Raw genomic sequence first — 26,908 nt, 5'->3', positions numbered from 1 at the left:
ATGGAAAGAAAGGTAACCGAGTCTTAAACACTTTAAGATTTGGGGATGTCCAGCTCATGTCAAGAAAGTTGACCCAGATAAGCTGGAATATCGATCCGTAAAATGTAGTTTTGTGGGATATATTACTTTTACACCGATCATCGGGTGTTTGTATCCAGACATGCTACCTTCTTGGAAAAGGAGTTTATCCTTGAAGGAAACAGTGGGAGTAAAATTGAACTTGATGAAGTTCAAGAAGCACAAACTACTACGGATCAAGTGGAAACACCTGTTCTGATTGAACAACCTTTTGTGGAACAGCCCATTCGTAGGTCAGGGAGAGTGTCTCGCCAACCTGAGAGGTAAAATGGCCTTGTCATTGAGAATGACAATGAGTTGTCGATCAATGATGATAACGACCCTATAACCTATAATGAGGCTATGAGTAGTGTTGACTCAGAGAAATGGCATAGTGCCATGAAATCCAGAATGGAATCTATGTATACGGTATACAAAAGATAGATTATAGCAGATGGCCAGGTGGAGACCTATAAGGCCAGGCTTGTGGTAAAAGGATTCAAACAAAGGCAATGGATTGACTTTGATGAAACCTTTTACCTGTAGCCCTGTTAAAATCAGTTCGGATTTTGCTTGCGATTACTGCTTACTACTACTATGAGATCTGGCAAATGGCCAGATGGTTTTCTTTCCAAGGGAAATGAAAACCTAGTGTGTAAGCTGCTGCGAACCACATGTGGTTTAAAGCAAGCTTCTCGAAAGATGGAACATTCATTTTGATGAGACAATCAAAGAGTTTGATTTTATCAAAAACGTAGATGAACCATGCGTCTACAAAAGGGTTAGTGGGAGCGCGATAACATTTCTTGTGTTGTATTGAAATAGAGTTGACACACATAATAACATAGCAGACCCACTCACAAAGCTACTTTCTGAAAGTCACTTTGATCGTCATAAAGACAAGATGGGTATTAGATACCAGAGTGATTGGCTTTAGTACAAGTGGAAGATTGAAAGGAATATGTCCTAAGTCCAATCATGTATTAGGATTTAGGAATAACTTTTTATATAATCTATTTTGATTTCATTGATTTTAATAAAAGACTTGTTTTGTTTTTATTACGGGCTCTATCTATTTAAGTGTTTAAATAAGATATACCATAGTTTAGAGTAAAGCTTTTTATGGATTATGATGAGATCATAATAGTGAGACCTAAAAAGATGATAACTCTAAACTTAAATAGTTCCTGGTCGTAGGATTACTAACTGGTAATTAATAATCCGCAGAGATCGGTACATACTATGCTTGCTTCATTATGAAGGATGTCTGTTCTCATAGACATTTGTGTGGTGACACTATAGCTAGTATATAGGTGCTTATTATGGAATAAGTTCACTGAACATGACTCGCACAGCTGAACAACTGATGGAGTTCACTCACGTGTCAGCAGTTGTTCACATAGTGATAGTTGTACAAGTATCCTTAGACTTGAGGTCATCATAGTCATCTTGTGTACACTGAACTATGCTTTGGTTTAGTTCTTAGTCTCCAGGGACAATTATTAGGGCTCTTCTAGGTATAGAAATTTGTACACGAAGATAGTGTATGATCAATATAGGATCTACCCCTTCCAGTGAAGAAAACGAATGTTCAAGGCTGATCCACTTATGCTAGTTCAGGAATCTCTGGCCAGAGTGAATGAAATTAGAAAGGAGTTTCTAATTTGCATAGAACTACGCATAGTAAATGGTAAGCAAGTGATTGAATTAGATAGGCTTGACACGAGATCCATGCCTTGTATTTAATCGGGACATTGTGTGGTAGAAGGAGTTTATTGTACGGTAACTATTCACTGAATAGGTTCTTGATATTCTAAGCAGTGAATTCATATTACCCGGATAGTCGCGATATGCTGAGAAGTATCCCTCACGATGTAGAATAAATGTGATTAATTAATTAATCATATTTAATAAATTAGAGAATTTATATAAATAATGATAAAATAGTTTTATTATTATTTATTTCTACTACCGGCTTAATATTGAACCTACAGGGTCACACCATAAAAAGAGAATGATTTAATGGTGGAGGAATTAATTAATAATGGCTAAATAATTATTTATTTATGAAATAAATAATTAATTGGCAAATTTAATAATTGATTAAATGAGATTTAATTGATTATAAATTAATTAAGAAAAGTTCTTAATATTATTAATTAAGGATTTAATTTTTGGAAATTAAATCAAGAGAGATAATTATTTCTAAAGTGTTTAGAAAAAGGATTAATAATTAAAAGGTGTTTTAATTATTAATGAGAATAATAAATGGGATAATAATATTATTTATGGGAAAATTTCAGCTGAAAATTTTGCCTATAAATACACTATTATAGACCCTATTTTTATTCTAACCCACATTCGAACCCGAAAACCCAAAAAGTTTAGAAAACCCAATTCTCTCCACCTCCTTCCTCCTCCTTAACATCGTTTTCTTGGTGGATAACGGTGGAGTGCTCCACACTTGAGGAGCAACTGCTAAGGATCTCTGATCGTTGTCTCCGAATTATTTTAAAAGGTCAGATTCGATCCCTCGAATTTTTATTCATGATCTGTATGCTTTTATTTGGATTTTGTATGTATAAAAGTGTTTTGTCATGCCCCCGTTGCGTTAAAAATCCAACACTTGGTTCTTCACCAATTACTTAGAAATTGAATAAGCAAAGTATCATTTCCGTGCTCCTAAAGCAAAATACCGGGCTATGGCATCTGTAGCATATAAGATCACTTGGATGGTTCGTTTACTTGAAGAACTAGGATTCAAAACCTTAAACCATTTATGACCATTGTGATAGTCAGTCAAAAATCAAGAATCATGTGTTTCACGAGCGAACTTAATAGTTTACCCACATGTCAATTAAGTCCAAACTTTCTTATTTATTCATTAGGAGCTTGTCTCATTCATATTTTTCCATCTTCTTTCCAAGTTAGGCTTCCAGACTTTTACAGATTTTAAAAATCCTAACTTGAGGGGACTGTTGGAGTATCAATATATTCCACACATTCCACATCATCATTTCCTGCTAGGATCAGTTAGTTACAAAATTTGTTATACATTTCGGGGATATAAGATCTGTATTAGTACTAGTATATAGTTAGTAATCAATATTGTAAACTCTCTCTCTCCCCCTCAACTGCTCATAAAAATAGTATACGTTTTGTGTTCTTGATCATCTTCATTCTGCTTGTAGCTTATTTCTCCATTGTTAACTTGCAACTTATGAACTTCATTTAGCTAAAGTTCAAGAATTAATTTATTTGATAAGATATCACAACTCAGTTTAGGAGATGTGTCGAATTCACTTTACTTTCATTTTCCTTACCTGTAATATCCCGTAATTTTTTTTAGAATTCGATTAATAAAAGAATAATAGAATAAAAAAGATTAAAATTAGATAAGGACTAGAATTTAAAATTGAATTAGACTAAAGGGCCTAAAATTTGGATCCAATTCTAATATGGATAACTTGTAGGTTAAGATATGGGGTTTTGTATCGTTATAAATACACCATATTCGTCTTCCTCGTTTTTTATATAAGAATTCGTGGGGCTCTTCTCAGCAAAAATCAGCAGTCTTGTAAAATTCGTAGAAAATTCATCGTAAGTCGGAATTCAGTGATTCTGGACTTTTCGGAGAGGTCTTTTCGTTATCTTCAACTTTCGTGTTTCGTATTTTCTAATATAATGTCGTTAGTGGGTCAAAAAGGCTATATTCAGATCTGGTCAGATTTTAAGGTAAGTTTTCGATCGATCTTACTAGTGTTTTCAAAATTGTGTATTATGCGTGTATATTTGATTATCAAAAAATGGGCTAAGTGATGATATTTTTGAAAGTATTATGTGTTACAAGTATACGTATTGTTGTATCTCTGTGGTGTCTAGATGATAATTCTGAATATTTGATTTGTGCCATGGTTTGTGAAAATATCAAATAAGAACTTAGGACCGCAGTCACCGGATTGTAGTGACAGTTTTCAGAAAATTTAGGACCGTTATCACCGGGTTGTAGTGGTCTTGGCATGCGTTATTGATTTTGGAATTATTGTTGTCTATGTGCTATGTGTATTGTGTGTATCGAATAAGAATAAGAACAAGAAAGTGTATCAAAAGTGTTTGTTTCGTATATCGTATCGTATAGATTATCGTATTTTGTTATATGTGTTCATGTTACTTGGCCTACTAGTTGGATCGATTGATTTCTTGCTGGGCTGTATAGCTCATTACTTACAATTTCAGGTTTCGCCTAAGAGTTCGAGTTGGATAGCATTGAAGTTAGAGGACTTAGAATTGGAGTTGTTTGACTTTTAGACTTCTGTTAGCTGCGCTTTTGTAATAGTCTCCTTTGTAATTGAATTTTCGATTAGTAAATTGTATTTTTTTTTAGTTTTGATTTAGAATTAATAGTCCGGATGTGCGGGCTGTTACAGTTGGTATCAAGAGCAGGATGTTCTTCGGAGTGTATTAGGTATGGGACTAGTACATTCCCTAGGATTCGATCTTGTGAACCATAGTTTGACCTTTGGTAGATCAGGGGGTAGATGTGTCTCGAACTTTAGGATTGTTGTGAATTTGGGGACCAAATTCTTTTTAAGGAGGGAAGTATGTAATATCCCGTAATTTTTTTTAGAATTCGATTAATAAAAGAATAATAGAATAAAAAAGATTAAAATTAGATAAGGACTAGGATTTAAAATTGAATTAGACTAAAGGGCCTAAAATTTGGATCCAATTCTAATATGGATAACTTGTAGGTTAAGATATGGGGTTTTGTATCGTTATAAATACACCATATTCGTCTTTCTCGTTTTTTATATAAGAATTCGTAGGGCTCTTCTCAGCAAAAATCAGCAGTCTTGTAAAATTCGTAGAAAATTCATCGTAAGTCGGAATTCAGTGATTCTGGACTTTTCGGAGAGGTCTTTTCGTTATCTTCAACTTTTGTGTTTCGTATTTTCTAATATAACGTCGTTTAGTAGGTCAAAAAGGCTATATTCAGATCTGGTCAGATTTTAAGGTAAGTTTTCGATCGATCTTACTAGTGTTTTCAAAATTGTGTATTATGCGTGTATATTTGATTATCAAAAAATGGGCTAAGTGATGATATTTTTGAAAGTATTATGTGTTACAAGTATACGTATTGTTGTATCTCTGTGGTGTCTAGATGATAATTCTGAATATTTGATTTGTGCCATGGTTTGTGAAAATATCGAATAAGAACTTAGGACCGCAGTCACCGGATTGTAGTGACAGTTTTCAGAAAATTTAGGACCGTTATCACCGGGTTGTACTGGTCTTGGCATGCGTTATTGATTTTGGAATTATTGTTGTCTATGTGCTATTTGTATTGTGTGTATCGAATAAGAATAAGAACAAGAAAGTGTATCAAAAGTGTTTGTTTCGTATATCGTATCGTATAGATTATCGTATTTTGTTATATGTGTTCATGTTACTTGGCCTACTAGTTGGATCGATTGATTTCTTGCTGGGTTGTATAGCTCATTACTTACAATTTCAGGTTTCGCCTAAGAGTTCGAGTTGGATAGCATTGAAGTTAGAGGACTTAGGATTTGGAGTTGTTTGACTTTTAGACTTCCGTTAGCTGCGCTTTTGTAATAGTCTCCTTTGTAATTGAATTTTCGATTAGTAAATTGTATTTTGTTTTAGTTTTGATTTAGAATTAATAGTCCGGATGTGCGGGCTGTTACATTACCCTTATTTTCTTATAACAAATAAGATTTTAATATTATACTCTCGACCCAAATAAAAATATCGAGGGTTGTTAAGACATAAAAAAGATCATCCTAAGTTCTCTCCCAAATCATTTGTAATTTTATGAGAATAGATAACTTAGTATTAAAATCAAAATAACATACTCTCTTAATATTAAGAGAGTTGGCATTTAAAATCCACTTAATTCTATAAGCTTTTAAAAATTTGTTTACTATTTGATTTAATGCTTGATAATGATTATTATCACAAGATTAGACGTGCAATAACCACTCAATATCAAAAGGTGGATGATATTTTATACGTAGATGATACATTCTTGAGATTGCTGAATAAAATGATATATGATTTTTATTGCAGTGATCAATTTGATGTTTAACCCACTGAAAATATCACATAAATACTCGTTGTTATATCTAGAACATTATTTCAAAACGTTGTGCATTCCAAATTAAAGTCACAAATATAATTTACTATCCAAGAATATGAGAAATACACTATCACATATGTATTGTAGTGCTCACCACCGACAAAAATTGAGGTCGATACTGATTGCAGTACGAAGTTGAAAAACAGAATAAGCTTGAAACATCTACAAAGATGGTTTTCCTTTTAATATAAAAGGATATTATGTACTCTATATGCATCCATACTTTAGAATTTTGTATTTTATAACTTGTTTTTTCGTTAAAAGATTTGTAAATATAATTGTATGTCATGAATAATTTTAACTTTAAGAATCTGGGTTCATTCTACTTGGCTTCCAATTAAAACTTGCATGATTAGGAATATAAAAATTTAATTACAAAAAATTGAATTAACATCTACTATCCAAAACGATAGGTGTTTTGATGAGACAAAATCATTCCGATTTAACATCTCACATCCAAAATGATATGTATTTTGATGAATTTTGATGAGAACTAGAGAATAGCATGTACCTCGCAGGGCTACTATACTAGTTTGTATATTAATAGTTCAACTACTTTAACAATAAAATTTTAATCTCTCTAATAATAGCCAATACCTCGCACGAGCTATATAATTTTTTTATTGTAATTTTGTAATTCCAAACAAAAATTGGTTTATAAAATCTTATTATTTCTAAGCTCTTTACTTTATCAATGAAATTTTAAAACTTTTTAATATTATTACATCATAATTGATTAATTATAAACAAAATTATATAATTACTGAATAAATAATTTAACATAAAAGCTCATATGTATGATGGTTGATTAATATTACATAAATGATTATTATTTTTATTAATTCTTATTCTTCAATAAAAATAGATTTTACAGCGAGATTTCATATTTTTACCATTTTTTATTAAATTAGATTTTTGAGACTAATTCATCCCTTGTATAATAAAATAAAAATAAATCTAAGCGGGGTGGGTAATATTGTCAATTATGCAATCTAATGTCTTCAAACCCTAATTTTTTCGGTTATAAAAGGATATCTTATATCTGTCTTGTAGCGCTGTGTTGTAGCCCTCATTTTCATTCTCAAGTACGGCGGCGGATTGAATTCATGTTTTATGACATAAAATTTTGTCATTTATATACTTATTACGATGATATAATTGTTTTTGCACATTTTAAAATAAATTTATGTATTGTATCATATATTTCTTTTATAATATATCACGCCATAATTTTTTTTGCAGGTATGACCATAAAATATAAACGGGTGTGATACAAATTTCTTTGAAATCAATCAGCACAAAATTTTAAGGTACGATTTGTTACCAAACACAAAACTTCGTTTTTATAGTTGTGAGTTTAGTTAAATTTCAATTCCATTTTTTGAATGCTTGCATATGTTAATAAAATCACTTTATATCTTAATTCTTTCGACTTTTTTGTAGATTAATTAAATGTTTAAAATTTGAAAATGATAATTGATCTTTTGCTTAGTCATATTCCTTCATTTTCATAACTTCAATAATCCCGATTTATTTGATAAATTTTGGTGAAGGTAGTGATTCATTTATAAGAATTTTAAAGCAAGTGCATATATTATGTCTTTATAATATGATATTTTATGATTTAATTGTATATGTAAAGAGACCTCGATTAACAAAGTCGTCCAACATGAAAAGTGTTAAATGCATTTTGGTAATTCAACTGAATTTAAGAAATACAATTACGGTATCCAACTTAAAAAACTTAGAGCCAAATCATTATACTCTTTAAAACTTTCATCTAGTTCATTGGTCGTCACATTTCGTTGAAAAACGATGGATAGCTAATTAAGATTAGTGAGTTGGCTTGAATATATCCATTGTGACATGTATAGCAACATTTGGTCAATCAACTGACTAAAAATTTGGAATTCGGTCATGAAACTGAAGAAATTTTCGTTCCAGTCATTGGTCATTACACCTGTTAAAAACTTGAAAAAAAATAGATAATAAGCTCTCCTACAATAGCCTCAAGAACTATTCTAGGACATATATTTCTCTGTAACAAAATTTCTAAACATATAAACAAATACACACATTATTAATAGTGATTTCACTCACAACAACCTCACTCTAATTTAATTTTACCTTTCATGAAATATATTTTCGGGCCATTTCCCAAAAAACTCATTTAAGTCTTTAATCGGGAATTTGATGGGATTTAAAATGACCAGAGATTTACAATGATGAATTTTTTAATTGATGGGCTTTAATAGACATTGACTTAAGTGGAAAGTTTGTTTGACCCAATTATAAGTTGAGTGACCAAAATGTCACTTCAATTGACTATACATGACGGTGTGAATTTATTTGAGCCAATTCAATAAGCTTAGTCAAGTATCTAGGTATCAAGTCTATGACTATACATGACGGTGTGGACACTGATTTTTTATATTTTAAATTTTATTTATCTTAGTGTATAGATAAGGTTGGCGAATAGAATCAACTTGACCTTTTAGTTTTATTTTGTTACACAGATATGTCGAGCAGAAGAGCGAGGAGGGATTATCGCAACTCAGACTTTGAGGACGACATTTATCGATACTATAAGGATCTGAAAGATGGACGAGATAGAGTTGAAGTTTCAGATCAGATTTTTCAATGTCCTTATTGTTATGAATATGAAAAAACAGAATATGACTATCTGCGAATTCTTAATCATGCCTCTCGCATTGGTAATGAATCAAAGACTGCTAGCTCGAGAAGTAGGGCAAAACATTTGGGGTTGGAAAGTTACTTGAAGAGATGCTTGGATATAACAGGCAGAACTTCACGATCAAGGATAAGGACAGAGCGTTATGAAAATGATAATTCTGAAAAACAGATTACCCTCCTCGACTTACCTAATGAATCTATGGATTATAACATTAATGTTGCAAGCAAGACAGAGCGTTATGAAAACGATAATGGCCAGAAACATAATGCAGTCCTCTCTGCAACTGACGATTTTGCGGATAGTAACCTTGTTTCACATAGGGAGTCAGAAAAATCTTCTGGTAGAATTCTAAAACAAGATCCACCATCCTATACACATGGGGGAGGTGCTAAATATATGAAACCTGACGCTTCTGAAGAGCTGATTGTTTATCCATGGATGGTCGTTATCGCCAACCTGCCTGTGGTTGTGGCTAATGATGGACGTGTTGTTGGAGACAGTGGTCAAAAACTGAAGGATGAGTGGACATTGCAGGGGTACCATCCCACTAAAGTTCAACCTTTGTGGAACTATAAGGGTCACACAGGCTTTGGTATAGTTGAGTTTAACAAAGATTGGACTGGATTTGGTAATGCAATGACGTTTGCAAAAAAGTTTGAGATGGATTTTCATGGAAAGAGAGACTGGAAATTAGAGGGAAGAGTGAAAGGAAACAAGCTATATGCTTGGATTGCAAGAGAGGAGGATTATAATGGAAAAAATAAAGTTATTGCTGCATATTTGAAGAGGAATGCAGATCTTAGAACTCTTTCAGAAATTGAAGGAGAGGATAAGATGAAAGAATCAATGTTGGTGTGCACCCTAACTAATTCACTGGATACGAAGGAGAAACAATGTGAAGAGATCAAGAAGAATATAAGCAAGACTGAAGCTAGCTTCTTGAATGTGATGAGGCAGAAGGAAGATATGGTTAAAGCTTATAATGAAGGTATGAAGTGTGGACCTAGTACTGCAAGAAGCTTTGATTTATATAATTAGGTTAGGGCTATAGTTTCTCAACTCCTGTTTTCTTTATTGTTGTGTTTTTCTATTAGCTCTGCCTTAAAGTCTTCATGGTGTAAATTTTGAATCCTCATTTACAAGTTTCAATTCTTGCATATTGTTATGCTTGTGTGACTTATTTCCAATATTGCATATGGTTCATTAGAACTAGAGATGAGACAGAATCAGCAATACAAGGAGATTGAGAGCATCTACTACGAACATGAACGAATAAAGTTAACATTGGAAGCTAAGAGAGAAGATCTCCAGCTATATGAAAAAGGTTTGCGAGAACGTGAATACCTGAATGAAACTGAGAGGAGGAGGTTGTATCTTTTGAAGGAAAAGAAGGAAAAGGTACTGAAATATATTGTATACTTGTAGAAATTAATTCCTGAAATATTTTGCATCATTATTTGTTATAGTTAAATATTTGCAAGGGAACTGTATTGTTATTAATCTTTAAAAGTTTAGCCATGATCAGTTTCTAATGAGAAAGAAAAGTTACAACTTATCTATTTGGACCTCTTATCTCTGCTCCTGTATATTTTTTAAAGAAAAGTATCTTATCTCAATTCTGTAGAATGACAAAGCAATTACAGAGCAAAAGAAGGCTGAAGAAAGCATGATGAAGTTGGCAGAAGCTCATAAAGTGAGTTAATTTCGAAAAAGTGTGATTGTGTGTGGATCTTGCATCTTCTTAGTTCTAATGTATGTTATTAATTTAAATGACAGACAGAGAAGCACCAACTTTACCAACGAATTATTGAGCTACAGAAGAAACTCGCTGACAAACAGCGTTTAGAACTGGAAATAGAACAAATGAGGGGAGCTGTAAAAGTTATAAGACCTATTAGTGATGGTGGGGATGCGGAAGCAAAAAAGAAATTGGAATCTTTGGAAGAATCTCTAAAGGAGAAGGAAGAAGATCTTGAGGATCTTGAAGATTTAAATCAAGCTCTCGTTGTCAAGGAGAGGAGAAGCAATGACGAGTTACAAGATGCCAGAAAAGAGCTAATCAACGTGAGTTTTTTTAGTCCCTTGCCTCTTTAATTGCAAGTCATTGTCAATTAAACTATACTTCTACTATTATTTATCTTGGTTCAATATGATCGGACATAAGTTAGACCAGCATTTAGAGTTGTTGAACCATTTGAAGTTAGGTGACATTGTTTATTGGACTTATTATCGGAAAGTATAACTGTATGATGAGCCACGAGCAGTTGACCATCATCATGTGGTTAAGCTGGTACAAATCTCTTCTCCTTATGCGGAACAAACATATCATACACCACTGTATTTTAGTAGACTTGTATTTAGGGTTTAGTGTATTTTCTGAACTCAATAGAAAATGATTTCCTGTAAAGCTAAAATTGATAACATTGAGAGGATTCTGTTATCAGTTAGGTTATTAGGAGACTGGAGAGTAAGAAAGTCTTGATATGCTGGTAGCTGCCAGTAATAGTTAAGTACCATCAGCTTCATTCACCAGCATATATTCAAATCATAATTAGTAGATTCATACCTTAGTGATAACTGGTAAGAAAGTAACCTGAAATATTTTACAAGATTATGCTTATGTTATGACATAATAATCAAAGTCTATGACTCTGGTCTTTACAGTTTCCCAAAAATACATATCTTTCTCGGGTAATAAGTTCACAAAGTACACCTGTTTCATTATACGCCTGTTTTATGCACTCTAACATAAGTGATATATATGGCTTAACATTTCTTTGTTCAATTTTTTATATTAATTTTTAATAAAGCCTCGGTTATGCATCATGAATTCAGTAGGATCCACGTATATAGCAATGAACTAAAACAATTAACAACTTTCATTATGAATATCTTCTTGCATGAATGCAGTTAAGATAATCCGACGGCCTATACATTAAAGTTCAAACCATGCACAACCGTTAGCAGTTACATTTTTCTTTGGTACCGAGTAGAAGCGGATGTCTGAAACTTTGACTTCTAATTAGGAACCAGTAACCTATAATATTTGATGTTTGGAGAGTGTCCTATGAACTGGTTGCAGATCTTGTGGAACATAAAAAAATTTAATTAAGAAGCAGTTGTAAGTTTTAGGGCAACATCTAATTATAAACTTCAAGTCCTCCATTAGGTGGTTTCTTTAGCTAGATGCTTATCATTCTATTGTTTATATAGGGTTTGAAAGACAGGCCTGTCTTGAGGGCCTCCATTGGCGTTAAGAGAATGGGAGACCTTGACAACAAACCGATTGTTTCTGCTGTTATGAAAAAATATCCTGCTGACGAAGCTGAAGTGAAAGCAATGGAATACAGTTCTCTGTTAGAAGCCAAACTCCGGGATCCAAATTGGCACCCCTTTAAGGTCATAACCATTGGTGCAGAAAGCAAGGTAAGCATTCTGTAGATAGAATTTCTTGAGGCTGCTCTCTTCTGAGAAGACCATACTTTTACTGTCACTTGTCATTGTTGTTGCGAGTTTTTTACTCGACAATATCAAGAGCCCACTTCTTTTTTAAGTTTGATTTCTCTGTTAGTTCCTTATTGTATGCATTGATTGTCAGGGAATTATCGATGAAGAAGATGAATACATCAAAGTCTTGAAGAATGAGTGGGGTGATGAAGTCTGCAATGCAGTGGTGACGGCATTAACTGAGATAAATGAGTACAACAAAAGTGGAAGATACCCGGTCCCTGAGTTATGGAATTTCAAAGAAGGAAGGATAGCAACATCAGGAGAAAGTGTAGAATTCATACTACGACTCTGGAAGACAAACAAGAGGAAAAGATAATGAAGTATTGGTACTCACATAATTGGCGTGTGGCTTCTGATTTGCCTGATCCATGATTCATGTGTCAGTACCTTCTTTTATCATGTTCTGTTCTTATTTTTTTACCTGAAAGTTGGGATTAAATCTTGGGTTAAAAAAAATTTATGCACATTATGATACTCTTAGAAACCTTCTGTTTGAATATTTGTTGCCTGACTTTTTATGCACATGATATTCTTATAAACATTTTATTGCATTTTTTGTGACACTAACCTGACACTAATATATTCGTGTTTATCCGCTTTTGTATACTAAAGTACACGGATTATATACGAAAAAAATTAAATATTAAAAAATGCAATAAATAATTAAATGGTCTTAAATAGTCAACTAACAAAGTTCTGAATACAAAAATACGAAACAAGTGAAAATGTTTTTGCGTATAATAAATTACAAATTATTCAACCATTCAAAAGAAATTAAAATCATAAAGTTAACCACTTGATCTTCCTTATTCCTTTTTACATTCACGATCACCACGAATCTGAAAATAAATAGCATAGAGTTAGTTTACCGTTAAAATATCTTAAAAAGAAATTAACAAATGTCAGGGTAGCAGACTACTAGCAGTTGAACCTTGAGTTGACACCTTGAATGTTTTCACTTAGCATAGGCAGCGGTGTCACATGAAGTCCCAGGTGGTGCAATTTCACTAATAGTAGCAATACTCATAACATCTTCAGTAAGTGCTTCCACAGTTTGATGCAGGACAACTAACACATAAATACATAATAATATCAGGTGCATAAATTGTGTTTCCAACATTATGAAATTAAACTCTTAATTGAAATAAATTACCTTCTTGATTAAATTTACAGTCACGGTGCAAATTGAACTCATATTTTATATGTAATATATATATATATATATATTATTTTTTTAAAAAAATAACTAGTTATTTATTCCGTATACTTTCGTTCGGTGTCGTGTACTTATATCGAAAATTCAGACCCGACATTAATTATATCCGTATTTTTCTGTATTTGTGTACCAAATTTTCGAATCAAAATACTAATTATTCGTGTCATTTCATTCCGTGTTCACGTGTCGTATACCAACATTATCATACAAGTAGGTGGTGCATGCAAATGAGAATTGTTAAGAAAATCTTTTCGGATGAAGAAGTTAATTAACAAAGCTATCAATGGGGTCCTTGGTGTTTCGATAACCAGTTACCGATTATGCGGAGATGGACAACAGGTTATGGTATGACTGATTTAAACTTTGATACTCCCTCTATTTTTTATTATATGATATTTAATTTTTCTGCACACATTTTTAAATACTTTGATCGTATAGTTAAAATAATTTTTAAAATTTTCTTTTTATAAATTAAAGTTTTAATTATATATATGTATATATGTTACGTATTATATTTTCTTATTTATAATATTTTAATAAATTTTAAGAAAAATATGATTTTTATTGTATTACTCGTTTCTTTAAATATATGTGGAGTTTCTAATATTTTTATAAATATTTTTCTTTTTAAATATTAGAAAGTAATCGAATTCAAAATGATTCACCACTAATAAAAATCTTTTTTTTACAAAGTTACCCTTAATAAATAATCAAAACTAGTCAAAATTTAAAAAGTTAGAATATAAAATAATATGTAAAATAAATAAATATGAAATAAAATATAACTTCGGTTCTTTCGGTTCGGAACCGCGGTTCTTTCGGTTCGGAACCGAACCGAACCGAAATTTACGGTTCGGTTCCGTTTCGATTTTTACATATAAACGGGTCTGGTTCAGTTCTTTAAAAATATTGTTATTTCGGTTCTCGATTCTTTCGGTTCCGGTTCGGTTCGGTCCGGTTCTGACCATTTGCTCACCCCTAAGTGCAGAGCGGAGATTAGGGGTGAACAATGGGTTAGAACCAGACCAAAACGAACCGGAATCGAAAGAAACGTGAACCAAAATAAGAATATTTTAAGAAACGAATTGGACCCGTTTATATGTAAGAACCGAACCAGAAATTTCGGTTCGGTTCCGAACCGAAAGAATCGAATTTATATTTTATTTCATATTTATTTATTTTACATATTATATTATATTCTAACTTTTTAAATTTTGACTAGTTTTGATTGTTTATTATGGGTAAATTAGTAAAAGAAGATTTTTATTAGTGGTGGATCATTTTTAATTCGATTACTTTCTAATATTTAAGAAGAAATATTTACAAAAATATTCAAAACTCCGTATATATTTAAGAAAATGAGTAATCCCATAAAAATCATATTTTTCTTATATTTTATTCTAATAATATAAATAAGAAAACATAATACGTGATATATACATATATTTATATATATTATTGTATTTATTCATTTATATATGGTTCGATCGGTTTTTACGGTTCTAGTATGTTAAGAACGGAACCGAACAGAGAACCGAAATTTACAGAAAAATAAAAATTAAACATGATCTAAAAAATATCATGCCTTAGATATTTCTTCTTTGATTACATTTCCTTAGAGATATATTCCATAAGAGATGGATTTTGATGATTCAGAATATTGGGATATCTCTTTTATATTTATATCTGTAATATAAATATATTTGAAAATGATTTTGCTAGTTTAACTTTTTTTACTTTGATTTGGATCAATTAAATTAATGTCCTAATGGAGAGGATCTACGTGTAATTAAATTTTATGTTTAATCGTACAAATACCAAAATAAATAACATATTGAAGATATCGTTTCAATCTTCCCCTTTTGGATATTTTCCAAATAAACGTAAAATTTAATTTTTGTTTAATTTTTGCAAGTATGTGCTTCCCCTCGGTGTATGCATGAATTTTGAAAAAGTATTTTGTACCTAACACATTTAATCACTTAGAGGGTTTAAACTCCTGCAAAATGATTTGTTAGATCTATCATAAAAAATAGAAGCACAAATATCTAGCAAAAGTAGCAAAATTTAAAAATTTAAAAAATGAGGGGTCTAATTTCTCTTCCCCTTTTGTTTGAGACATGCCAAAAAGAACATGATCATAATTATCATGGCAACATAGTGTAAATAATTTAACATGATAGAATAAGAATCTAAGTTACAGGAGGAAATGACCATGCATGCATAGTTTGAGAATTTCTAATTTAAAAGCTTTTAGTTTCCCTTAAATCTGGAAGATCAACATTTAATTAAAAAAAATCAACCGGGTCCACCAAATTTTAAACAATAAAATGATCATCGTAAAGGATGTACTAGGTTTTGAAGCCCGAATCTAGTTAATTTTTTATAGTTCATGACCTTTAATCACAGAATGTGAATTATATAAACATGACTTTACAAAACATGATATAATGATCAGATTTTAGCATGCAGATATCAACGTTGTGTCTTTGAAATGGCAACATAGTTTATTAAAATTACTACCAGACCTTGGCAATATTATTACAAATCAAGTTCTTAAGGGTACTAGTGATTTGATTACAAAGCTCCTTATAAACTGTGTCTCTAAGAATCATTTGTACTGACTGTAGTAACCAACAAATTATATCACACTATAAGCAACATGTAATTCTCAACTAGTACAATACTGATAAATGAACAGAGTATAGATACATTGCAGATTTCAAGAATTCAAACCTATGACATCTAAAAATTACATAGAGATTAGAGAAAGCTACTAGTACATTCTACTTTACTCATACAATGCTTTTCGATCTGTGTCAAGCGAATTTTATGGAGACTATCACCATTACATTCTACAACCAGTTACATACACAATTCATAATACATATCCTATTACATGGAATTGAGCTTCAAATATAACAAATGATACTCAAGTCTACCAGATAAAAACAAATATATCTAAATTTTTTTAAACATGTTATCATATCCAGTGTACTAGTTGTCAAGTAAACATTTGCAAGTGATCTTAGTAAGTATCAATATGATTGATTTCTAACTGGTATATGAATGAGCTATGTTCAATATAGCTACTTAAATGTGTGAAAGGCTTTTAAATAAACAGAGATTGTAATGTGTACCTTACAGCTGATGATGAATTTAAATTGGCAAACCTTAAGGATTTGATTAGATACAATTCTCACAAGTCAGTCAGCCAGCAAATTTCTTTGTTAATCTTTTCCAGTTCATTTTGTTAGTGCAAGGGCCAGGTTGAGCACTGCTTGTAGTTGTGTAGTCACATGACTCTCAGGATAATATAATAGCTTCTCTGCACCTGGTTTATCAGTTCTAAATGTATAATAGAATGTGTATGTGTACAGGATTGAGGCACATCCTTTTTATGCTCACCAGTTTGCCGAATTATCATTTCTGGGAATAAAATCAAATGCATTTACCTGTTTCCTTTAAGAATTTTCGTAGTGTAATCTAGCTCCAAGTACATAACTTTTAATATATCTAGATTGCATGAATAATATCTAAATTTTCACAATAAATATTCATTTCTGGTTCTAGTAAGTTCTGGTCAATATCAATGCTAGAGACAATTATTTACTACTAAAGAGATTACAGGGGAGGTAGGTGCAAAGCCTATACTGGCATACAATTTAGTTAAGATTTTTATCAGGTAGTTATTTTATTTTTTGAAAAGTACTATGTAGTCTAAAGATTATTTCCACAGAGATATAATCATTAGATATAAATCAAGTTACCATGAGGAAATCACAGTTTTACCACTGCAGGTTTATGAACTAGTATATCAAGGAAGTTTAGGCATACCTGTATGATTAGGAATGAAATAATACTATACTTACAAGAATTGCAGACCTTGAGTTTTCGGACACAATATAATTATAAAACTCTAATGCTCTCTAGTACTCTTGATGTCCCTGTACTTGCACAACCTAGTCTACATACGTTCAACTCTAGCAGGCAACTGTGTTATTACTAATTTTGATAATACATTTCAATTACAAGAACTAGACAGATACAATTTATAACTTCTAAAACATACCCGTTGTAGATAATTATGAGATGAATAATAAGTTATAAGAGAGAAGATTACAAACAGATTTAGCTTTCCAAGGTCTGCAGAACGAGCAAAAGACTATCAAATCCTGCAAGTTCCATTTCTTCTGAACTTTTACCAACTTTACAGTATAAATTATAGTTTAGAACAACTCCTTTCATGGGATCAGCACCAAGTTATCTTTTAGACCACAGCTTTGTAGCAAGATTAGCAATCTGGGACAACTCAAAATAATTTCTGAAGCAGATAGTAACTTTTTCTGCACTTGTTTTAGCAGTTCTACATATGTAATATGTGTGTGTGTGTGTGTCAGAGGTTAAGCACTTTCTAACATCACAAATCATGTACATAAATCTTGATGGCCAAATAAGCTACTACATTAGCTACTAAATTAAAATTTAGATATTCTTGTAATACATTTACTAAGATCATCTGTTATATTCATAGTATTTATTTCAGGAAAAATCTATCACATTGAACCATCAATAAATAAACCAGCTCCATGGATGCACCTACTAAGGTTTTAATATTTCTAGAATCCATGCAAATGACCCAAAGTGAGGTTAAACGATATGGCTTAAATGATTTCAGATTGAATCATAATTAGGAACAAGGTGTGTGCACTTATATTTCCAAACAGAAGTGCTTACCATGCCATTCTTCGTAGTATACCTGAGTAGCAAATGAACAACACAAAGGGGGAAGTACAGACTAATGAAAGATTGCATTCTGATTTGGTGAGCGTCCATTTAATCTGAACTAAATTCCAGCAATATAATAATGATCAACATTAAATGGTATGCAAACCAAGCCAAATATCAGATAATTAACATCAGACACATGCTCTTGAGAGCATATCAGCAGGCATTCATTATAACAGATATTAGAAAACTTAATTAAAATTTGGACCACATAATTCATGTATAGCACTGAAAGACCAGGAAGCATAGTATGTCCATGTAATAGCATATATTTCAAATCCTAGTTTTGATCTACTCGTAAAGTAAGCAAGCAAGCTAGACACATTATTCCATTTCATAGCACTCAAGTACAATCAGTTTAATCAAGAGAACTTCATGTAGTAATTCTAGTATCATGTTTTCAAAACAAGTCATTCTTAGTGAGATGTAAATCTGTTTAGAGAAATGTGTGAGCACAGATATTTACTATAAATATGACAATAGAGATTTTATCAGAATAATGGAACTAAATTCTATCCTTCTTTTCACATATGTATGCATATATAGTCCTTATTCTTATTCCAAGCAGATTATAAATAGACCAGATGGCATATGATATTTAATGACTTGCATATACCATAATGTGTATGATAACAAGAGATCTGATATTTAAGCATGATATCATTGTGAATATATTAAAGTGTAATGTTAAACTGGTTGGCATTAGGCCAGTGCTTGCAGGTCAAAAGCAAGTGAGAAAATATGACAAGCACATAAACACCATTTCTCCTGAAAAAGAACTGTGGTTTTTAATAACAAATTGCAACTTAGTCCAGGTATAATAACTAGAGATATCCTTACAAAAGTCCCCTTTTAAGTCAAGTGTCTTAGCTATGCATTTCAAAATGATAGATAATGAGTAGGGCATACCATTTGTTGACACTAGGGAAACCTAGTGAGACAACCTAGATACCATATTAAATTAGCAGAGAACAACTTGCACTTAAAGATAATGCAGAAACAAGAACAAATTTTTGTTAACTATAGATATTGCGTTTAATGAGCGTATGTGTTTATGAAGATTGGTAGACAAACACACATAGGGTTAGTTTCATATAAGACAGATAAGTTTAGGTTTCAAAGAGTTACAAATTGTATCTTACCATTTTGACTGTTTTTACCTTAACCTTGCCAGTGTTCTTGACTCAAATAAGTGCAAATAGGACAAGCAAATATCAATCAATCACTTAGCATTCATCTGCACTTATTGTGTCTTTCCAATAAATTTGTAATCTAACTAGTTAACCCAGCCATCATAGTATCAGTAATCAAGTACCCTTTTAAGCAACCATTTTACACAAATATCGTTTTTCACCAACCTTGCATTTTTTTTTTGAGTGAACATCACGAGCCAGCAGGATATGTTTTAAATAGACAAGCAAGTTAAACATTGCAGATAATTCAAAATCATGTAATATAGTCTCATTGGTGAGTTAAGTAAAGAACCGACCAGAAACATATATCATATAATTACACAAATAAATAATCACCGACCAGTGACTGATTTTACGCACAATTTAGCACACAATTCAAGTGACAAATAGCTAGAAAGCTCTATCACTTATTTATATCTAGAATTCCTACTATATCATAGACGATAATCATTATTTTGAGAGTTCCTAGAAAATGAGTACCTTAGCCTATGGTCATGAACCTTATAGGACTCACCTTGCTTTATCTCGAGCTCTGCCAAGTTCTGATGAATTTGTGTCATGAGTTGACTTGTTGATACGCTTCGTGGCATAGTTAGATTGTCAACACTGTATATTCAACGCTCTGTGAAGCTTTTGTTCTTGATGACCCTTAATCAATTCATCCCTCAAAACATCAGCTTAAAACTTTACGGGTTAGGTTTAAACAAGTATAAGAAACTTAACATAAGTAATATCATGCTTATGTACTGTTGATTACGAGTTGTATCAATAATCTATTGAGGAGATCATTGATTAATCACATCGAAATCATTTGTTTTGTTTTGACCAACCCAACATTGCTTTTTTCATCAATTACTCAATGTTTGACGAAGAAGAGAAGAGAGATCGAATCATTTGAGTAGAGACAGTACTAAAATAATCCGGTATTCTGAATTTTGATCGGAGAAAGAACAGAGAACTCAGAGGGAGAATGTTTTTTTTTTTGAAATTGGTTTGGGTTAAAATCAGTTTGAGCTGGGCTTAATGATAAAATTAGTTGGGTCTTTTGAAAATATCTTGGACTATTGTATATACATAATATATCCAAGTATAATTTGCTATGAGAGAATAGAGTTATGGGCTGAAAATATTTTATATTGGGCACAATATAATTCTTCTGTTGGGCTGGTAAAAATATTCAAAAAATAAATATATATATATATATAGATATATTTGTAAAAATATTTTTCAAGATCAAATAAGTAATATATATATATTGTAAATCTTTTATGATATATCTATATATATATCGTATTTATTTTTGTGAGAATAAATTCCAAGCACTTGAGAATCTCATGAAATAATAATATTCACTAGATTAGGTCTAATTTCCCGGTAAATCTAGGCTATTTAAGTTCTCCCTAAACCCGATCAATAAAATATCTTTATTGATAAATCTGAGTTTTAGAGAATCTTAATAATTTGATCAAGAAAATATCCTTTGCCGTGAGATGGCTTATGATCCTCAAATATTCTCACAATATATTTATAGATATAAATATTTATATGAACCATTTATTTTATAGGTTCCAACATTCCTAAATTTAAGCGGAGTTTAATGAATCTTTTGGAATTTAATGGTTTTGTGAATATGTCGGAGAAATTGAACGCAGTATCAATATGAGTCATTTTTATGTCGCCTTTATGACATGATCACGTAAAAAATGATGTCTCACATCTATATGTTTAGATCTTGAATGTAATACAAAATTTTTGCTAAGATCAATAGCACTCGTATTATCACATAAGATTGAGATCACATCAAATTTTATATTGTAGTCAGCTAGTGTTTGCTTCATCCAAAGTATTTGAGCACAACACTTTGCAGTTGCTATATATTCAGCCTCGGTTGTTGAGATTGATACAAAATTTTGTTTCTTTGAAAACCAAGAAACTAAACATCCATCGAGAAACTGACAAGTACCACTTGTACTTTTTCTGTCGACTAAATGCCCGGCATAGTATGAATTAGAAAAACATACTCAGTCAAATGGTATTCCTTTTGGATACCAAAGAGTAACATCAGTGGTTCCTTTAAGATATCTCAATATCTTTTTTATCGCGAATAAGTGAGATTATTTTGGTGCTACTTGAAACCTAGCACACTTACAGACACTATATTGAATATCGGGACGACTTGTAGTTATATATAGAGCAAGCTACCGATCATTCCACAGTATTTCTTTGTGTCTACGAGAATTCCTTTTGGATCTTCCGTTAATTTATCGGATGTAGAGATAGGAGTAAAGATGAGTTTGGCATTATCCATTTCGAATTTTTTCAACATCTCTTTACAATACTTTGATTGAGAGATATGGATGCCTTTATCAGATTGCCTTATTTGCAATCCCCAAAAGAAGTTTAATTCTCCCATCATACTCATCTCGAATTCTTTACTCATATTTTCAGAGAATTATTTACATAGTGCATCATTTGTTAAACCAAATATGTTATCATCTACGTATATTTGTACGAACAATATATCATTTTTATCTTGCCTCGTAAATAAGGTATTATCGGTCGTTCCCATTTTAAATTTATTTTCTAGAAGGAACTTGCTCAACCTTTCATACCACGCTCTTGAGGCTTGTTTTAACCCATATAGAGCTTTATATAATTTACAGACATAATCAAGTTGTGTTGAATCTTCAAAACCGGGAGGTTGTTTTACATATACTTCTTCTTCCAAGATCCTGTTTAAGAATGCGGATTTCACATCCATTTGATAGACTTTGAAATTTTTATGACATGCCTAAGCCAATAGCATTCGAATTGATTCAATTCTTGCTACCGGTGCATATGTTTCATCAAAGTCTATACCTTCAATTTGGGTATATCCTTGTGCAACTACTCTTGAGTTATTTCGAACTACCGTTCCGTTTTCATCTAATTTATTTCAAAATACCCATTTTGTACCAATTATGGAGGTATCATGAGGCTTTGGGACAAGTTTCCACACTTTACTACGAGTAAATTGGAGTAATTCCTCTTGCACTGCAGATATCCAATCCTCATCTAATAAAGCCTCTTTCGCGGTCTTAGGTTCGATGCCACAACCATGGATCATCATTTATAGTGATTAGGCACACTCTCACGTGCTTGCTCATGTCACATGTATAGACATTTTTATTTTTAGGGCAAGTGAGAACCAACTTTCCGAATTTATCTAAGATAGAGAAATGAGTAGTGTAGAAAATTACCTTGTAATCATTGTCGCATAATTGACTAATGGAGAGAAGATTGTACTTTAATCCGGTGACCACTTGAACGTCGGAGATTTTTGTTACGTGCTGATTCTCAATGATCAGAAGGAGCTCAGGATCTGACTGTTTTTGATGTCATCAAGATTTGATGTGCCATCAGGATTTGATGCATCATCAGTATCTGCAGAACATCAGCATCTGAAGACAGTCTGTTATGAAGAATAAGTTCCTTATTTTGAGGGATGGATATCTGTTCATTCTGAGTGATACGATTTTGTATATTCAGTAAAAGATATGTATCATTTTCTGTTAGTAATTGATAATGCATATCCTAGACTGATTTGTAGCAGCTGTGTATTATATAAACACAGTTTAGGTCATCACATAGTGATTAACTCGAGCATTGTACAACCTAACAGCTCTCAAGAACATCAGTATTTCTTGAAAGAGTTTGTAACAGTTTTAATCAGAAATATAAAGAATTGTTATATTTTTATACTTGTTCGAAACGTTTATACAATTGTATCCAACCCCCTTAAAAAATTGTATCATTACTGGGCAACAATTGGTATCAGAGCAAACTGATAAATTTACAATCAGAAGCGATCTAAACATGTCTCTGAACAAGTATGAAAGTATTAAAATCCTCATTCTGAAAAAGGCTGAATATCCTAAATGGAAGGTGAAGATGCTCATGCACCTGGAGGCTACAGAGCCAGACTATCTCGACATAATCAATGATGGACCCTACATGCCAACAAAAATGGTGCCTGCAACTCCTACTGTTGTTGAACACTATCAGTTGAAGGAGAAGAGTGAGTGGACACCAGAAGAGAAAGTTGTTGTGCTGAAAGATGCAAAGGTAAGAAACATATTGCATAACAGTCTTGATTCTGTGATGTCAAACAGGGTTATAGCCTACAAGATTGCCAAGGAAATTTGGGATACTCTTTAAACTCAATGTCAAGGAACCATGGCCATCAAGAAGAACAGAAGGGTTGTTCTAATTCAAGAATATGAACATTTTGAGGCCAAATTTGATGAAAGCCTCACCGACATCTATGACAGGTTTCTCACCCTTCTTAACAATCTATTCTTGATGGGAAAAGTGTATGATCGGGAGGATTCAAACACTAAGTTTTTGAGAGCCTTGAATGAGGAATGGGAGACTCAGACTTCAATCATACGACATCAGTATGATTTGGAAATAATCACCCTGGATGAAGTCTATGACATGCTGAGAACTCATGATCTGGAAGTTCAACAAAGGAAAGAGAGGAAAAGCAACAAGGGAAAATCAGTTGCTTTGAAAGTGAATGCTAAAGCTTCAAAAGAAAGGTATGTTAAAGCTGCAAGGAAAAAGAACAATCTGCTACAATCAGATACTGATGATTCCTCATCAAATCCTGATAATGATACTGATTCTGAAATTGATGAGAACATGACAAATTCTGATGTCATGCAAATGGCTGCATTGCTAGTTAAGAGCTTCAAGAGGATGCAATTCAGAAAGTCTCAGAAGAATAGAAGCTTCAGGAAAAAGTAGACTGGAGGAGAAAGGAAGTCATCTGAAAGAAGAGAAGGGATGGACTCTAAAGCTGGAAAAGTCAACATGTCGAAAATCAAGTGCTACAATTGTGATGAACGTGGTCACTTTGTTATAGAGTGTAAAAAAAAAGCATGACAAAGGGAAGAACAAAGCCTTGATTACATCAAGCAAGGATTGGATGGACTCCACTGATTCTCAAAATGAAAAAACATGATATGCACTGATGGCTAGCTTTGATGCTCCTGCTTCCTCTGATTCTAAGGTATCAACTTCTTTCTTCTCTTTTGATACTGGAGATATATCTGAACTAAAATCTATTCTTAAGTCTCTACATGGTAATTTTAAAAATAAGACTTTGGAGAACAATAGGTTGTTATATGAAAATGAAATCTTAAAGTCTAGGAATGATCAGTTGGAATCTGACTTAGTAAATCAGATTGAAGTTCAGAAAGAATGTGAGAAAGCTAAACATACATTAAAGATACTAGAATCTAAGTATAGTATGTTGGAGAATGAATTAGAGAATGAGAGGAAAACCCCAAAAGCCTGGACTAATTCATGAAAAAAGGTTCATTAGATGATCTCTAAGAAAAACTTGAAAGAATGTCTTGGTTATGTAGATGAAATTAAAGATGTTGACACTGAAAATAAAACTACCCTTAAGACTCCTGTAAAGTTTATCTCTTCAGAAGCTGATGAACCCAAATCTACCTTTGAAAAGGGTTCAACATCAGCATCCCAAGGAAAGTTAGTAAGAGATAAATCTCAAAAAAAAAGGAAAACAAGGAAATCATTAAGACTGTTAAGAAATAAAAGAATATAGGACTTTTGTCTAAAAGACAATTGAAAAAGAAATTATCTGAGGTTACTCACAAACCTCAGGTTAAAAGTCCTAAAATGAACAGAAATGGTAAGCAAGGTATTTCTAAGGATTCTAATTATAAGTTGGTTCCCAATGCTCCTAGAAAAACTTGTTTTAACTGTGGTAATACTAATCATCTTGATATTGATTGCAATGGAGTAAGAAAATGAAAACTGATATTCCTGAGTCTGATCTTAGGGGTAGATCAGTATTTTATAAACCACAAAATCCTTGTTTTCATTGTGGTAGTAGTTGGCTTTCAATTTACACCTGTAGTTCATATCATAAGCTGTATCACAACTATTATGAACCTTTGCCTAAATTCAATTAAACTGCTTATGTACTCAATTCTTCCAGTTCTACTAAATCTACTTCTGACAAGACAAATCCTGATAAAGGAAAAACTGTCAGAAGTATTTCTGAATCAAAAGGCTTAAGTGTGGGTCCTTAAAAATCCTTCTAATTAATTGCTCTTCTGACTACAGGGTAACAGGAAAAACACTCTTGTCTTGGATAGTGGATGTTCAGGACATATGACTGGAAATAAATCCCTGCTGTCAGAGTTTGAGAAGAAGGCCGGCCCAGATGGATCTTATGGAGATGGAAATATAGGACACACTTTGGGATATGGCAACTTGATAATTGGAAAGGTAGCATTAGAGAATGTAGCTCTGGGAAGGACTGAAGCATAATCTTTTAAGCATCAGTCAAATCACTGACAGAGGTTATCGGGTTGTGTTCTATGACTCTCATCGTGAAGTGGTTCACAACAAGTCAGAGAAGATGTCTTGATGGGATACATACATGGAAATATGTATGAAGCAAGGCTACATGAAAGTCTTGAGAAAGAAGTTACTTGCCTTATATCTAAGGCATCAATAGATGAGAGCTGGAATTGGCATAAGAAGCTCTCACATCTCAACATCAATTCAATCAATGAACTTGCCAAGAAGGAGCTAGTAAGAGGATTACCGAATATGCTATACTCATCTGATGGTCTTTGTGATGCTTGTCAAAAGTCTAAGCAAACAAGAGTATCTTTCAAAAGCAAAACAAAATTCTCTATTACTGAGCCATATCATATGTTACACTTGGATCTCTTTGGACCAGTAAACATAATGTCCATCAATAAGAAAAGGTACACACTTGTAATTGTTGATGATTTCACTAGATACACTTGGGTTTATTTTCTACACAGGAAGGATGAAACTCCGGAAATTCTTCTGGATCATATAAGGCAAATTGAGAATGGATCTACCCACAAAGTAAAAATTCTGAGAAGTGATAATGGCACTGAGTTCAAGAACTCAAAAATGGAGGAAGTCTGCAAGTACAAAGGCATACAACAACAATTCTCATCTCCTAGTACATCTCAACAAAATGGGGTTGTTGAGAGAAAGAACAGAACCCTGATTGAAGCTGGCAGGACTCTGCTGGAAGAAGCAAAACTACCCACTTACTTCTGGGCTGAAGCAGTAAACACAACATGTTATACTCAGAATATCACACTGATAAACAAACATGGTGTTACTCCTTATCAGATGCTGAAAGAAAAGAAGCCCAATCTCAAACATCTTCATGTATTTGGATGTAAGTGCTTTATTTTGAGAACTCATACTGATCAGCTAGGGAAGTTTGA

At 32.4% G+C, this 26,908-nt stretch overlaps 1 protein-coding gene and 1 long non-coding RNA gene across 3 annotated transcripts; one reads left to right on the top strand and one right to left on the bottom strand.

Moving 5' to 3' along the window:
* The first annotated feature begins 7,228 nt into the window (after positions 1 to 7,228).
* LOC141724710 (protein INVOLVED IN DE NOVO 2-like) lies at positions 7,229 to 12,970 on the top strand. Of its 2 annotated transcripts, XM_074526943.1 has the most exons (8): positions 7,229 to 7,299; positions 7,457 to 7,524; positions 8,731 to 9,897; positions 10,117 to 10,307; positions 10,534 to 10,602; positions 10,686 to 10,973; positions 12,123 to 12,335; positions 12,508 to 12,970. In XM_074526943.1, the coding sequence occupies exons 3-8, from the start codon at positions 8,733 to 8,735 to the stop codon at positions 12,733 to 12,735; spliced, it is 2,154 nt and encodes a 717-aa protein (XP_074383044.1). In that variant the 5' UTR covers positions 7,229 to 7,299; positions 7,457 to 7,524; positions 8,731 to 8,732; the 3' UTR covers positions 12,736 to 12,970. The 2 variants fall into 2 exon arrangements, with proteins under 2 accessions (XP_074383044.1, XP_074383043.1); XM_074526942.1 differs by lacking the exon at positions 7,229 to 7,299 and having other exon boundaries at positions 7,323 to 7,524.
* A 3,201-nt stretch (positions 12,971 to 16,171) lies between these two features.
* Positions 16,172 to 20,618, bottom strand: LOC141724709 (uncharacterized). The gene is made up of 2 exons (XR_012576870.1): positions 20,131 to 20,618; positions 16,172 to 18,476 (listed from the first exon to the last, which is right to left on the bottom strand). It is a non-coding gene; the product is annotated as an uncharacterized LOC141724709 (long non-coding RNA).
* Positions 20,619 to 26,908: the final 6,290 nt, after the last annotated feature.

Source organism: Apium graveolens, chromosome 5, assembly GCF_009905375.1.
Source record: "Apium graveolens cultivar Ventura chromosome 5, ASM990537v1, whole genome shotgun sequence".
In the NCBI taxonomy this organism is placed as follows: domain Eukaryota; kingdom Viridiplantae; phylum Streptophyta; class Magnoliopsida; order Apiales; family Apiaceae; genus Apium; species Apium graveolens.
This window is presented reverse-complemented; position numbering and strand designations above follow the sequence as displayed.